A 16929-nucleotide genomic window follows, 5' to 3' on the forward strand; every position below is an offset into this window, starting at 1 on the left:
ATCTACCCGTCTGACCTCACATCTACCTGTCTGACCTCACATCTACCCGTCTGACCTCACATCTACCTGTCTGACCTCACATGTACCCGTCTGACCTCACATCTACCTGTCTGACCTCACATCTACCCGTCTGACCTCACATCTACCTGTCTGACCTCACATGTACCCGTCTGACCTTCTTTCTAACCTTTTATTGTGAAGTGACCTTGAGTCTCTTGAAAGTTTTAAACCAAATGTTTTATTATATCATGATGAACATCATAAGTGACTCGTGCTCCACTGAACTTCAAGTCTTCAGTCGACTCAACAAGTGATGAAAGAGTTTCTTCAACAACATTCAGATCAACACGTTTGTTTCAGGAGCAGATTTCTTCCATCATCACTGTCAGCACTTTAATGATGATTGACAGCAGCAACACACGTGTGTTGGAGGAACACACTCACACACTCAGGTCACACACACACACTGAGGAACCAGAACCAGGAACCTCTGTGAGTCCAAATCCCAGGTACAAAGGTTCAGTGGAGGTGAAGAAGGTGTCGAGGTGTTTCCGTCCATCAGAGGAGACACTGTAGAAGGTTAAATATCCAGGTTCACTAAAGTTCATCAACATTCCTACTCTGTGAGAAACTTCTTGACTCTTGATGACATATTCGTCCTTATCGTGACAGAATTTATATCCATCATCATCAGAGCAGCTCAGACTCCAGGAATAACGGTTCTGTCCAAACTCAGACTCGTCTTCTTTCCCTCCGTCTCTTCTGAGAGTCAGTGCGATAGAAGCTCCTCCTCTCCACTCCAGCTCCCAGTAACATGGTCCAGTCACAGCTTCTCTGCTCATCACCTGAAGACACCGGTGGAATCTGTCGGGATGGTCCAGATAATCCTGATCCTGCGTCACAAGTTCCACCGTCCTGTTGTCGTTGGACAGTAGGAGGCGCCGGTGTGCTGTGTCCGGGTCCAGTGAGAGTGAACGGAAGTCTGAGAGAAGAAGACACGAGAGGTGATGATGGTGGAAGAACTTTCTCTTCAACACAATCATGGACTCAGTGTCCCAGCAAGCCAGGGAGGGCTGCTCTGTTTGTTGACATCTAGTGGAGATCATCATCAAAGTGAAGTCAACAGTCTTCTGAGACTGGGACCACCTCCAGAGAAGAACCAGGAGGAACATCCCAGAATCATCTTGTCACATTTGATTGACACCAGTGTGTCCATATCAAGTCAGCAGCTAAACTAGCATGTAGCTAACATGATGTTTCTTCATGTTCTTGAAACATCTCTGCGTTCATCTCCACCATCATCCTGGACTTGATGAAGCTCCATCAGCAGATTCAAGTGTAACAACATCTCAACATCACAACTGCTCCACTAGAAGCTGACAGAGTCAAGGAGTTCTCATCCATCAATCAAATCAAACTTACACTTCTTCAGTCCAGATGTTAACCTCTGTGGTCCACAGTGATCCAGCCTGGAGGAGGAAACATTGAGAAGATCAGATTCATTTGACTTCAGATGCTGCTAAGTGGACGTTCTTTCATGACTGTGTTGACCACAACAAAGATGGATCTAGAAACACTCGCTCAGTCTCCACTGTCTCCTTGTTCTTCCACTGGTGTCCAGCAGGAGAACATGGAGAAGCTCTGAGAGTTGGATTCATGTGCTCAGTTCAGATGAAGAGTCTGAGCAGCGTCACACACTCACATCTCTCTGCTTCTGATCACATGTTCAGTCTGAAGATCTTTGGAGCTCAGTCAGTGAGTTCTGCTGCTCCGTCCATACCTGAGAGTCTCCAGCCTCCAGTCTGGACTCTCCAGTCCAGCAGACAGCAGCTCCAGTCCTGGTCCTCCTGGATGATTGAAGCTCAGGTCCAGCTCTCTCAGATGGGACGGGTTAGATGTCAGAGCTGAGGCCAGAGAAGAACAAACTCCTGCTAAGATCTGACACCCTGACAGACTGTAATGAAGGAGAAACAGTTTCTTTAAATCAGAAGAACTGAAGACATGATGTTCTGACCTGAGAGTCTCCAGGTGACAGTGTGGACTCTTCAGTCCAGCAGACAGCAGCTCCACTCCTGGATCCTGCAGGTTCCAGTTGTGACTCAGGTCCAGTTGAGTCAGACTAGAGGACGGAGAGCTGAGGACTGAGGACAGAAGTGAACAACTTCTCTCTGTCAGTCCACAGTTGTTCAGCCTGTGAAAGAGACGGAAACGTCAACAAGAGACTTTTTCTCTATTTTGACTTGAAAGCCTTGATTGGAGGAAACACTGAACTCTTGACGTTCATAAGATCATCACATGATTGTGTGAACATTTGAAGACTTTGATTTCAATCAGGATCAACTTGATCAACACATGAAATAATGAAGTTTTCATCAGTTCAACACTTGATGTATAAATGATCACATGACTCACTGTTGTGAGAGGATTGATGTGTGTTTGTGTTTAATGTCAGTGTTAGTGTTAGTGTTGTGTAACTCCATTCACACTGGTGTTGTGTAACTCCACTCACACTGGTGTTGTGTAACTCCACTCACACTGGTGTTGTGTAACTCGACTCACACTGGTGTTGTGTAACTCCACTCACACTTGTGTTGTGTAACTCCACTCACACTGGTGTTGTGTAACTCGACTCACACTGGTGTTGTGTAACTCCACTCACACTGGTGTTGTGTAACTCGACTCACACTGGTGTTGTGTAACTCCACTCACACTGGTGTTGTGTAACTCCACTCACACTTGTGTTGTGTAACTCCACTCACACTGGTGTTGTGTAACTCCACTCACACTGGTGTTGTGTAACTCCACTCACACTGGTGTTGTGTAACTCGACTCACACTGGTGTTGTGTAACTCCACTCACACTTGTGTTGTGTTACTCGACTCACACTAGTGTTGTGTAACTCGACTCACACTGGTGTTGTGTAACTCGACTCACACTGGTGTTGTGTAACTCGACTCACACTGGTGTTGTGTAACTCCACTCACACTGGTGTTGTGTAACTCCACTCACACTTGTGTTGTGTAACTCGACTCACACTGGTGTTGTGTAACTCCACTCACACTGGTGTTGTGTAACTCCACTCACACTTGTGTTGTGTAACTCCACTCACACTGGTGTTGTGTAACTCCACTCACACTGGTGTTGTGTAACTCCACTCACACTGGTGTTGTGTAACTCGACTCACACTGGTGTTGTGTAACTCCACTCACACTTGTGTTGTGTTACTCGACTCACACTAGTGTTGTGTAACTCGACTCACACTGGTGTTGTGTAACTCGACTCACACTGGTGTTGTGTAACTCGACTCACACTGGTGTTGTGTAACTCCACTCACACTGGTGTTGTGTAACTCGACTTTGACTCGTTGTGTGACTCATGTAATTTGACTTGTGTTGTGTGAGTCGCGTCGTGTGACTTTTGTTGTGTGACTTTTGGTGTGTTATGTGACTTTTGTTGTGTGACTTGTGTTGTGTGACCCGTGTTGTGGGACTTATGTTGTGTGACTTGTGTTGTGTGATTAGTGTTGTGTGACTTGTGTTGTGTGACTTGTTTAGTCTGACTTGGGTTGTGTGACTTGTGTTGTGTACTTGTGTGACTTGTGTTAGTTGTGTTGTGTCACTTTTGAGTTCTTTTGTGTGACTCATGCTGTGTGATTGTGTTGTGTGAGTTCTGTGAGTTGTGTTGTTTGAGTTGTGTTGTTTGAGTCGTGTTTTGTGAGTTGTGTTGTGTGAGTTGTGTTGTGTCACTTTTGAGTTCTTTTGTGTGACTCATGCTGTGTGATTGTGTTGTGTGAGTTGTGTGAGTTGTGTTGTTTGAGTTGTGTTGTTCGAGTCGTTTTTTGTGAGTTGTGTTGTGTGAGTTGTGTTGTGTGAGTCGTGTTGTGTGACTTGTGTGAGTCGTGTGACTTGTGTGAGTCGTGTTGTGTGACTTGTGTTGTGTGACACGTGTCATGTGAGTTGTGTTGTGACTTGTGGTGTGACTTTTGTGGTGTGACTTTTGTCGTGTGACTCGTGTCGTGTGACTTAAGTTGTGTGACTTGTGTTGTGCGACTTGTGTTGTGTGACTTGTGTTGTGTGACTTGAAATATTATACATGACCTGAAATATTCTTCACCTTCCTGTTGTGTTCATGAAATATCAACTTCTAGAACCAAGTTCATGAGTCGAGGAAAAGTCATTCAAATCCTTCTCAGAGTGAAAAAGGTTTCATGAAGAAACATGAATCCATTCACTGTTTACATCCATGTGTGTGTTTGTGTTTGTTTGAAATGATGTTCTGACCTGAGAGTCTCCAGGTGACAGTGTGGACTCTTCAGTCCAGCAGACAGCAGCTCCACTCCTGGATCCTGCAGGTCAAGGTTGTGACTCAGGTCCAGTTGAGTCAGACTAGAGGACGGAGAGCTGAGGACTGAGGACAGAAGTAAACAACTTCTCTCTGTCAGGAAACAGTTGATCAGCCTGTGAAAGAGACGGAAACGTCAACAAGAGACTTTTTCTCTATTTTAACTTGAAAGCCTTGATTGGAGGAAACACTGAACTCTTGACGTTCATAAGATCATCACATGATTGTGTGAACATTTGAAGACTTTGATTTCAATCAGGATCAACTTGATCAACACATGAAATAATGAAGTTTTCATCAGTTCAACACTTGATGTATAAATGATCACATGACTCACTGTTGTAAGAGGATTGATGTGTGTTTGTGTTTAATGTCAGTGTTAGTGTTAGTGTTGTGTAACTCCACTCACACTGTTGTTGTGTAACTCCACTCACACTGGTGTTGTGTAACTCCACTCACACTGTTGTTGTGTAACTCCACTCACACTGTTGTTGTGTAACTCCACTCACACTGTTGTTGTGTAACTCCACTCACACTGGTGTTGTGTAACTCCACTCACACTGTTGTTGTGTAACTCCACTCACACTGTTGTTGTGTAACTCCACTCACACTGGTGTTGTGTAACTCCACTCACACTGGTGTTGTGTAACTCGACTCACACTGGTGTTGTGTAACTCGACTCACACTGGTGTTGTGTAACTCCACTCACACTGGTGTTGTGTAACTCCACTCACACTGGTGTTGTGTAACTCCACTCACACTTGTGTTGTGTAACTCCACTCACACTGGTGTTGTGTAACTCCACTCACACTGGTGTTGTGTAACTCGACTTTGACTCGTTGTGTGACTCATGTTATTTGACTTGTGTTGTGTAAGTCGCGTTGTGTGACTTTTGTTGTGTGACTTTTGTTGTGTGACTCTTGTTGTGTTATGTGACTTGTGTTGTGTGATTAGTGTTGTGTGACTCGTGTTGTGTGACTTGTTTAGTGTGACTTGGGTTGTGTGACTTGTGTTAGTTGTGTTGTGTCACTTTTTAGTTCTTTTGTGTGACTCATGTTGTGTGATTGTGTTGTGTGAGTTGTGTTGTTCGAGTCGTGTTTTGGGAGTTGTGTTGTGTGAGTCGTGTTTTGTGACTTGTGTTGTGTGAGTTGTGTTGTGTGACTTGTGTGAGTCGTGTTGTGTGACTTGTGTTGTGTGACTCGTGTCATGTGAGTTGTGTTGTGACTTGTTGTGTGTGACTCTTGTTGTGTGAGTTTTGTGGTCTGATTTGTGTGATTTGTGTTGTGTGACTCGTGTCATGTGACTCGTGTCATGTGACTTTTGTTGTGTGACTTTTGTGGTGTGACTTTTGTGGTGTGACTTTTGTTGCGTGACTTTTGTTGTGCGACTTTTGTGGTGTGACTTTTGTGGTGTGCCATGTGTTGTGTGATTTGTGTTGTGCGACTTGAAATATTATACATGACCTGAAATATTCTTCACCTTCCTGTTGTGTTCATGAAATATCAACTTCTAGAACCAAGTTCATGAGTCGAGGAAAAGTCATTCAAATCCTTCTCAGAGTGAAAAAGGTTTCATGAAGAAACATGAATCCATTCACTGTTTACATCCATGTGTGTGTTTGTGTTTGTTTGAAATGATGTTCTGACCTGAGAGTCTCCAGGTGACAGTGTGGACTCTTCAGTCCAGCAGACAGCAGCTCCACTCCTGGATCCTGCAGGTTCCAGTTGAGACTCAGGTCCAGTTGAGTCAGACTAGAGGACGGAGAGCTGAGGACTGAGGACAGAAGTGAACAACTTCTCTCTGACAGTCCACAGTTTCTCAGCCTGTGAAAGAGACGAGTGTCGTCAACAAGAGGATTGATTTGTGTTTATATGAGAAACAAACACAAGATAACATAAGGAAAAATAAAAAGAGTCACAAAACAAACAACAATGACAAATGAAATAAAAGGTTGTTACATGTATATTGATCATAATAACACATCATTGATTCTTTTTCTATTCACTTACTTATCTCAGTGTTTTTATGTGTTTTCTCTCAATTGTTGTGTCGAATTCTTTTCCAGAGTAAAAATATCTTCAATTTAATCAAGACACTGATTCAATCGTGAAGATTCACTTCAGTCAATCTATTCTATTTGTTTTTTAACCTTCAATTCAATATGAACAGGTTTACAAAGTTATTATTCATAACAGTGTCAGGTGTGAGTGTGAAGGTGTTGCAGGTAATACAAGCTCAAACAATGTGTGTGTGTTTGACAATCAAGGAGTCGACTACTTCCACTATACATGGACTACTATCAACCTTCAGCTAATGCCAACATGACTGACCAAATGACTGATGTAGTTCAACATATGGAGGACAGTGAGCTGAGACTATGGTATCCCATCCAAGGACGACAGCCCCTCCATCAGCCCCACACAACAGCTCAGGAGCCCATGATGGTTCAAGTCACTTCCCAACGGACATTTCTAGATTCTCTCATGTTAGACACGAAACACAAAGAGAACTCAAGGCTCCTCTTGTTTTCCGTGGGGATGTTCAGACAAAGTTGAGTTGGAAGAATGGCTCGAGTTGATGGAAGATTATTTCAAGAAACGTGATGTTCAACTGGAGAGTCGGGTCGAAGAAATTCTCACACATTTAAGGGCTCGAGCTAAAGAGTGAAGTTTGGGATAGAAATGGAGAGATAGATGTTGCACGCCGTCCTCACGCTGTGTATGGTCTCTTGAGGAAACATTTTTCTTCCGAACGATATTCATGGTGCCTTTCGTTCAACTCTCACAGATGAAGACCCGTTTGACTACTGGCTCCGCCTCAATAAAGCTGCTGCAGTCGCCACAGGTTGCTTGTGGGAACAAGGCAAATGTTTGATCACCCAGATCTGGCTCACATTCCGGTCCATCCTTTGGATAAATGGTCAGCCGTGAAGTGCAGGACGAGTTGGATGAATTTCATAGACTAGTTTGAAGACACCAGCCAAACATAGTGAAGAGGTGAACATGGATAGAGTTGAAGTTAACCTACAGCAGCCTGTGAACCACCTGAGAGACAGCAGCCAGTTGATCAAGACTCTTCTACAATGGAGAGGTTGCTGGGGTTGTTGGAAAAGATGCTGCTGCAGAACCAGAGTCAGAACCAAGTTATGGTTCTTTCTCAAAACACAAAATGGATTGTGTTGAGGCAACTGAATATGTATATATAGAATCTGTTTGGACGACAAGCCTTTCAGACTGCAGTACCCCGTGTCCCCTCTAGTCAATATGAGAAACTGAGGATCGCCAGTCAGTTAAACTTATAGTTATAATTATAGTTCAACTTATATTTATACTTATAATTATAGTTCAACTTATAGTTATACTTATAAGTATAGTTTAACTTATACTTATAGTTATACTTAAACTTATAGTTATACTAATAATTATACTCTCCTTCACTCCTCCAATACTCTACTCATTAAATACTCTACTCCTTCACTCGTAGTATAACTACACGTACGAGTACTACTACAAATACTAGAACTACTACGAGTACTACAAATACTAGTACTACTAAGAATACTAGTACACGTACTAGTACTACAAGGAGTACTACAAATACTAGTACTACTAGGAGTACTACAATTACTAGTACTACTACGAGTACCACAAATACAATTAATACTACAATTAATACTAGTACTACTAGGAGTACTAGTACTACGAGTACTAGTACTACTACGAGTACTTATACACGTACTAGTACTACTATGAGTACTACACGTACTAGTACTACTATGAGAAGTACAAATACTAGTACTACTACGAGTACTATGATTACTAGTACTACTACGACGGGTACTAGTACTACTATGAGTACTAGTACTACGAGTACTAATAGTACTACGAGTACTACTACGAGTACGAGTACTACTATGAGTACTAGTACTACTACGAGTACTAGTACTACGAGTACTCATACTTCTACGAGTACTTATAGTACTACAACTACTAGTACTAAGAGTCATTCATAATAATAATAATAATTTAATTGTGTAAATTGTAAAAGTGTGTTATCATAACAAAGTTATCTGAAGACACTTTACAGTTGAAGTAATACTCTAGTGGAGAAAGTAAAAACAGATCAATAATAAAGTACAGTGTGGCTGGAGCAGGAAAAATGTGCTTTTAGAAGAACCTGGAGCAGAAGTAAACAGTTGATGAATGAAAACAAGAGCGTCCAGGTTTACTTGTTGAACAAAGACCAAGATGACACGATTGATCAGGTGAAAGCAATCGTGGATAAACGAACACATGACTTCCTCAACCAGACCCTGCGATGGATCACAGATTCACTGATGCACTGAGACAACAATGTTTTTAGAACCTATGAAGAACTCAAAGACAAAATAAAAAAAACAGGAACCATTGCTTAATACTGTAAAGATATATCAAAAAATAAATGTCATTTGTTTCATGGCTTGATGGTCTAGTGGTATGAACCTCGCTCTTGATGACTGAGGTCCTGGGTTCAAAACCCAGAGGTGACATATGACTTTATATATATGGTTTGTTTATAGTCTGTGGAAAAGTTCTCTTTTATCTCTTCCATTCTTTCTTTTATTCCTCTTTTTCTACCCTTTTCCCCGTTCATTTCAATGAGGAAACTCTTCAACTCAACTTTCAACTCCTTCCACTGTAACCTACTACTTCTACTACTAATTCCACTACTACTTCTACTACTAATTCCACTACTACTTCTACTACTAATTCCACTACTACTTCTACTACTAATTCCACTACTACTTCTACTACTAATTCCACTACTACTTTTACTACTAATTCCACTACTACTTCAACTACTACTACTTCCACAACTACTACTTCAACTACTACTTCTACTACTAATTCCACTACTACTTCTACTACTAATTCCACTACTACTTCTACTACTAATTCCACTACTACTTTTACTACTAATTCCACTACTACTTCCACTACTACTACTTCCACAACTACTACTTCAACTACTACTTCCACTACTAATTCCACTACTACTAATCCAACTACTTCTTCCACTACCAGTTCCACTTCTACTAATTCCACTACTACTACTTCCGGTACTACCAATTGTGTGAATGCTGCTCAGCATTCACACTGCATTTTTGTCCGGAGATGCGTGTGTGGGGGTGTGTGTGTGTGTGTGTGTGTGTGTGTGTGTGTGTGTGTGTGTGTGTGTGTGTGTGTGATGTGGCTCTTTGCGGTAACACAGTAAAAAAAATGTGGCTCTTAGGCTCTGACTGGTTGGCCACCCCTGCACTAGACCAACTAAACAAAATTCCTGGACAGCTGAAGAATTATCAGCCGTTTTTGAAGCACAAATCTCCGGTGGAATGAGCCAGAAAGAAGGCACAAAACCTCCTCTTCCTCAACTTGTGGACATCACTCAGTCTGACTCATTAACTAAAAGTGAAATAGCCAGACTGCAAGAACAGGACAACATTCTAAACATGGCGTTTTATGATGTCAAACGTCATAGGCGACTAAACACAAAAAATCTTCCAGTTAATCGCCCCAAATTCATTAAAAGGTCAGGTGTTGCGTGGTTTACATGACTCAGAGGTCGTCAGGGTCAGGCACGCACTGTGTCACTGGAGTGGACTGGAGAGTGACATCATTCAAATCATCAGTCAAGGGCTGTTTTCGCTGTGTTGTTGCTAAAACTCCAGAACCTGCATTTCGTGTCCCCCTTGAATGCATTCCAACAGCTGCACATTTGGAATTGGTTTGCATAGATTTTTGGTCTGTGAGAAATCTGTCAATCAAAGCGTGGATGTACTTGTTGTGACTGATCATTTCTCAAAAGCTAAGCAGGTATCCCGTCGACTGGGTTCGCACCCTTTTTCCTCATGTTTGGCAGGACACCACGATAACCTGTTGATGTTGTGTTCCAGCATGCTCTCCCTGATTCCACTGTTGTTGACCATCATGACTTTGTGTCTCGGTTGAAGCAGGAGTTAGCCAAAGCTACTCAAATTGGCCAAAATCTACCCGCAGAGCTAGGGGCATGTCTCTTGCTGTTGGTGATCGGGTTCTGCCCTCTTGACAAATGAGCGATTAGTGATAGTGTAAACACATCATTCCTCTATAGACCTAATACACTGTAGGAGCGAGTGACACTGTACCAAGATGGCCGCCCTGTATACACACCGCTCTAGTTGGCGGCAGCAGTCGATGCGGCGTCCATGTAAATATGTCTATGGCCTCGAGGACTGCGATGAGGTAGGAGGAGGAGATGCTCTGTGAGCATTAGTGTAGAAAAATATGTTAGAAACACCTTTTTCTTTCAATTGTCATATTTTATGTTCTTTGTTTAGTAGCAGTTTTATTGTATATGTTTGTTTAATTGTTTAGCGTTTAACTTATTGTGTGGTGTTTCTAGAGCGAGAGCAACGAGTGTGTGAGCGATCCATCCTCAAACAGTATTTTGATTTATGTGCAGAATCCTACAAATAAAAGACGAGTGATCCACGCGCAGCTTCATTGGTGGAATCAGAAGTGTGATGAAAGGTTATACTCACATCACCATGAACATTACCCTGCATTGAAATCTAGCAACAGAACAAGTGATGACATCACAAGAGTCTCTCAAATGTGTTTGAATGGATCTGAGATCAGAAAATATGTGTCAACATACTGAGCAGCACGACCCAGCAGAAGAACAAATCAAGTTCAAGTGTGAGAACCTGCTGAAGACTGAGGTCACTTAGAATCAGCTGCTTCATTGAAGAACTCACTGGAGACTCAACTTTGACTCTCTGGAGTCTCACCTCTGACTTTCACATGTTCTGAAGCTGAATAAATGATGTTCTGACCTGAGAGTCTCCAGGTGACAGTGTGGACTCTTCAGTCCAGCAGACAGCAGCTCCACTCCTGGATCCTTCAGGTCGTTGTGACTCAGGTCCAGTTGAGTCAGACTAGAGGACGGAGAGCTGAGGACTGAGGACAGAAGTGAACAACTTCTCTCTGTCAGTTCACACCTGCTCAGCCTGTGAAAGAGACGAGTGTCGTCAACAAGAGGATTGATTTGTGTTTATATGAGAAACAAACACAAGATAACATAAGGAAAAATAAAAAGAGTCACAAAACAAACAACAATGGCAAATGAAAATAAAAGGTTGTTACATGTATATTGATCATAATAACACATCATTGATTCTTTTTCTATTCACTTACTTATGTCAGTGTTTTTGTGTGTTTTCTCTCAATTGTTGTGTCGAATTCTTTTCCAGAGTAAAAATATCTTCAATTTAATCAAGACACTGATTCAATCGTGAAGATTCACTTCAGTCAATTTATTCTATTTGTTTTTTAACCTTAAATTCAATCTGAACAGGTTTACAAAGTTATTATTCATAACAGTGTCAGGTGTGAGTGTGAAGGTGTTGCAGGTAATACAAGCTCAAACAATGTGTGTGTGTTTGTCACTCACACTCCTGCACTCTCTCAACATTGTTGTCTTCATTTGAATGTTTACAGTTAGAAAATTCCAGGTGAATTCACTCCATCTTTGGATCCAGTGGATCTATGTTGTGACACAGATGGAGTTTCAATCATCCTCCGTCACATTCACCTTCATTTCTTCTCCATGTTTGCTTCACATGCACTGAATTACTTCAAACTTTTGAAACATTTGTCAAGTTTGGAGACTATTTTTGAAGGAGGTTGTTTCTGAATGTTATTTTCTGTTCTATTAACACTGGTTAAACTTTTCATTTTCTTCATTTATGTTCAGTTTTCACGCTGGATTTTGGGGACAATCCTAAAATAAACCCTGTCTGTGCCTGAGGGAGAAACATACAGTTGTTCATTCCCTGTTTGTGTGTTTGTGTCCACGACACATGTTCAAGTGTTTGCTCATGAAATTCAAATATAAGTTGATGTTGTTTCAAAAAGTGACTTTAGAAAATGATGGATTTACAAAACAACGTGAAAGAAAAACCATGAAGAGAGAAAGAAAGTTGGAGTTTCTCAGCCTGAATAAAATGAAGAAGGAAATCAAACATTCATGGTTCATATCAGAGATGTTTCAATGATCCACTTACAGAACTTCATTTGAAGCTTGAACCACCGGCAGAAGCCTCTCAAGAACCTCCTCTGAGGTAGAGTATTTCTTCAGGTCAAACACTTTCAGATGTTCCTCTGAGGACAGTAAGATGAAGGCCAGGCTGGACCATTGAGCAGGAGACAGTTGATCTGTGAGGAGACGTCCTGATCTCAGCTGCTGTTGGACCTCCTCCACCAGAGAAGTGTCCTTCACTTCATTCAGACAGTGGAACAGGTTGATGATTCTCTCTGGAGACACATTCTCACTGATCTTCTTCTTGATGAGCTTTGCTGTGTCCTGATTGGTCCAGGAACTACTTCCTGTCTGTGTCAACAAACCTGTCAGGAGACTCTGGCTGGTCTGCAGAGAAAGACCCAGAAGGAAGCGCAGGAACAAGTCCAGATGTCCATTTGGACTTTCTACAGCTTCATTGATGGTTCTCTGGTAGAACCTTTCAATTGGAAGTTTGTTTCTAAACATTCTTGACAGTCTGGATGGTTGTTGTGAATCAAGCAAGTTGACTCCAGACTTGATGAAGTTCTGGTGAACATGAAGAGCAGCCAGAAACTCCTGAAGACTCAGGTGGATGAAGCAGAACATCTGGTCCTGGTAGAGTCCTCTCTCCTCTCTGAAGATCTGAGTGAACACTCCTGAGTAAAGTGAAGCAGCTGTGATGTTGATGTCACACTCTGTCAGGTCTGATTCATAGAAGACCAAGTTTCCTTTCTTCAGATGCTCAAAAGCCAGTTTTCCCAGAGACTTCATCATCTTCCTGCTCTCAGGATCCCAAACTGTGTCTGTCCCAGCTGCTCCATGGTACTTCATCTTCTTGACTTTGGACAGAACCACCAGGAAGTGGATGAACATCTCAGTCAGGGTGTTGGGCAGCTGTCCTGTCTCTCCTCTCTTCAACATGTCCTCCAGAACTGTGGCAATGATCCAGCAGAAGATCGGGATGTGACACATGATGTGGAGGCTTCGTGAGGTCTTGATGTGAGAGATGATGGTGCTGGTCTGCTCCTCATCACTGGACCTCTTCCTGAAGTACTCCTCCTTCTGGAGGTCAGTGAACCCTCTGACCTCTGTCACCATGTCCACACACTCAGGAGGGATCTGATTGGCTGCTGCAGGTCGTGTGGTCATCCAGAGACGAGCTGAGGGAAGAAGATTCCCTCTGATGAGGTTTGTCAGCAGGACGTCTACTGAGGTGGACTCTGTAGCTGCTGTCAGGACCTGACTGTTGAGGAAGTCCAGAGGGAGTCGACACTCGTCCAGACCATCAAAGATGAACAGGACCTGGAGTCCTTCAAAACTGATGAGATCTTTGGTTTCAGGAAAGAAAAGATGAACAAGTTCCATCAAACTCAACTTCTTCTCTTTCAGCAGGTTCAGCTCTCTGAAGGTGAAAGGAAACATGAGGTGGAAGTTCTGGTGGGCTTTGTCTTCAGCCCAGCCCAGAGTGACCTTCTGTGTCAGGAGGGTCTTCCCAATGCCAGCCACGCCCTTCGTCAGCAGGCTCCTGATTGGTGGGTCTCTCTCAGGTGAGGCTTTAAAGAGGTCTTCTGTTCTGATGGTAGTTTCTGGTCTGGTCTGGTTCCTGGTGGCTGCTTCGATCTGTCGGACCTCGTGCTCCTGGTTGACCTGGTCTGTGCCCCCCTCAGTGATGTAGAGCTCCGTGTAGATCTGATTCAGAGGAGCAGAGTTTCCTGCTTTAGCGACCCCCTCAGACACACTGTGGAACTTCTTCTTCAGGCTCCTCTTCAGTTGTCTTTGACGCTTTCCAGCACGACTTCCTGAAGAAGAGAAGTCACATGAAGCTCAAGATTCTAGAAGATCAATCTTCTCATCAGCTGCAGGAACTTCCATCACAAATTGACTTCAAGACGTCATATTCAGCAGGTTGAAGGTTCAAATCCTCTTACTTCCCCACAGGCGACCAGCAAGCTCCTCCTGCTTCATGCTCCTCAGGAAGTTCAGGATGATCTTCAGGAAAGCTTCTCTGCTGCTCCTCATCTGCTCCTCTTCACACTTCGACTCCTCCTCTTCCTCATCATCAAGGTGTTTCTGCTCACCTGGTCTGAGAAACTTCTTCACTCTCTCCAGTTCCTCCTTCACCAGGGTCATGACCTTCTCCTCCAGCAGCTAAAACACACACAGACACATGTGACTAGAGGCAGGTCTGAACTTTCTTCACGAGCAGGACGTGATATTACGTCTTGAAGACATATTCTAAATTACTTTCCTATAGGTGTATCCATTGATGAGTTGAATGTATGTCCTTTGTGTAATCAACTGTTAAACATTGATAATGTCATCTCTCATTCAGATCTTAAACATCCTGTGTTGTGTTTTACGACAGCTCCCTTCCTTACAGCAGGGGTTATGAAGTTTCAGGGCTCAGGGGCTCTGGCCAACTGTGTCTTAACTTTTATGGCCCTTGGTGACATGGCTTAAAGGTGACTGTGAAGATAACATATGTATTGGGGGAGGAAGGATAAAGCCACGGTAACAAATGTTGTGATTGTTTAGACAAGGATGTTCCCGACTTTTGAAGTATCAAGACACAGAATTTAGGGCCCTCGAACCTGGTTGGAGATAACAGGTATGAAGGAGGTCAGGAGATTCTTTGTCTAGATTAGTGATCAGATCAAACAACATCTGTTGTTCATTATGGAGTCAGATTTGGGGAACTTAACTTATGATGGGAGTGTCTTGAGTGTTTTGAGGGCTTTAAAAGACGAGACGATCTAAAGATTAAGTGCCACTCTCTGGGAGGACCTGGGTGAGCCAGGATGACTGACAGAGACTGGACCAAGCGCTGGAACTGTGGTATTTCTGAACAATTTGAATAATTTGCATTTCTTTGTTTAACTGTTGTATTTAAGGTCTTGTAAGGCCTACTTTGGTAATTATACTTTGTTATTAATAAATTGACTGTCTTAATTCTAAAATGTCACTCTTCCTTGGATCAAACGAATGCGCAGAACTCATTAGACAGGAAAGAGATTTGAGTTCCTTTAAATTGGTGGACCCTCGACGTGATCCAAGGAGGAAAAGACGATTCTGGTTGAGGTGACGGGGCCTGGATTCCTGGACTCAAAAATTACAAGCTGCGCAGCATAAAACGGTAAGAAGACACCACTTTATTGATTAGAAGTCTTCTTTTGAGTCCAGATCCAAGTTTCGTGGCTGAGATCAAGATAAATTTAAATTTAAATAAGTATAGAGCAAAGTGTGTTTGATTGTTCGGAAATACCAGAGGTTGATTGTTAAATTTTGTTGTTGTTGTTAAATATGTGTAAGGAAAAAGGTCAGATGTGCTGCTTTTGATTTGAAATTTTATAAAGTAAGAAAATAAGGGTCATTTTTGATTTAATGAATCAAGTTTTATGAACCTAAAGGGTGTCAACAAAAATAACTTGTTCATTGAATGAGAAATGATCATAAGCTGTTAAAATTGATAAAAGTTAAAAAAAATAAGGGTCGTTTTTGATTTAATGAAGCAAGTTGTACGAACCTGAGGGGGTAGACACAAACAACTTGTTCATTGAATAGGAAATGATCATAAGCTGTTAAAATTAAAAAGTTAAAAAACAAGGGTCATTGTTGATGCAATGAGACAAGTTGTATGAACCCAACTTGTTCATTGAATTAAACATGATCATAAAATGTTAAGATTAAATCAATAAGGGTTGTGACTACTTTCACGATCATAGAAAAGCAGACACATCTGGAAGAAAAAATAAATAAAAAATAGATAAATAATAAAATTAAAATCAAAATAGAAATGAAACAAATATTTTAATAAAGGCTTAGGCTTAAGACGCCTAATATTGATTGGGAATCAATGCCTTTAAGGTTTGGAACCTGCGTTCTCCTCGGGCTGGGCCCGGAGTATTGAGTTGTATCAATAACTTGAAGAACCGAAAAAGGTTGGAGGCCTTGGGGTCTGATCCGCCCCTAGAGAACCCAAGGAGTTAGACTCCAAGTTCAAACTAGGTTGAGTCTTTATAAAAAAAAAAAAAAAAAAAAAAAAAAAAAAAAGGTTAGGAACCTGCGTTCTCCTCTGGATGAGGCCGGAGTATTGAGTTGTATCAATAACGAGAAGAACCGAAAGGGTTGGAGGCCCTGGTAATTTACAACCAAAAGAACCCAGAGTGGGACTCTGTGTTTGAACTAGGTTTAATTAAAGACGTCATTTTTGTTAGTTTTGTTTTGCTTTGTATTGTGATAATAGCTTGATTTTGTGTTGTTAAGAAGTTAATTTTCTATGAAGTTGAAATTAATCTGTGGTTCGAAGTGGAATTTTGGGTGCAGCCTGCTGAGCTGAGGAAAAAACCTACAATCTTGTCCTTTTTTAGGTGAATCCCTGGACTAAAACGCAGAAAGGGCGTTGATAAAACAAATTCTCTTGAACTAAAACGTATAACATCTTTAATGTTACGTTTTTCTTTTCTTTCCATATTCTCTTGAAAAAACGTAGCTTCTGTGAATGTTACGTTC

The 16929-nt window shown here is 42.0% G+C and overlaps 1 protein-coding gene across 3 annotated transcripts; it reads right to left on the reverse strand.

Annotated features, from left to right (window-relative positions):
- Nucleotides 1-215: 215 nt before the first annotated feature.
- On the reverse strand, nucleotides 216-15758 carry LOC148064516 (NACHT, LRR and PYD domains-containing protein 3-like). Of its 3 annotated transcripts, XM_087808544.1 has the most exons (9): nucleotides 14349-15757; nucleotides 12425-14219; nucleotides 11195-11368; nucleotides 5988-6164; nucleotides 4281-4457; nucleotides 2015-2191; nucleotides 1781-1954; nucleotides 1423-1469; nucleotides 216-982 (listed from the first exon to the last, which is right to left on the reverse strand). In XM_087808544.1, the coding sequence occupies exons 1-9, from the start codon at nucleotides 14548-14550 to the stop codon at nucleotides 441-443; spliced, it is 3465 nt and encodes a 1154-aa protein (XP_087664670.1). In that variant the 5' UTR covers nucleotides 14551-15757; the 3' UTR covers nucleotides 216-440. The 3 variants fall into 3 exon arrangements, with proteins under 3 accessions (XP_087664670.1, XP_087664669.1, XP_087664671.1); XM_087808543.1 differs by having other exon boundaries at nucleotides 1781-2191; nucleotides 14349-15758; XM_087808545.1 differs by lacking the exons at nucleotides 4281-4457; nucleotides 5988-6164 and having other exon boundaries at nucleotides 1781-2191; nucleotides 14349-15755.
- Nucleotides 15759-16929: the final 1171 nt, after the last annotated feature.

This window comes from Callionymus lyra, chromosome 15 (genome assembly GCF_982586985.1).
Source record: "Callionymus lyra chromosome 15, fCalLyr1.hap1.1, whole genome shotgun sequence".
Taxonomy (NCBI): Eukaryota; Metazoa; Chordata; class Actinopteri; order Syngnathiformes; family Callionymidae; genus Callionymus; species Callionymus lyra.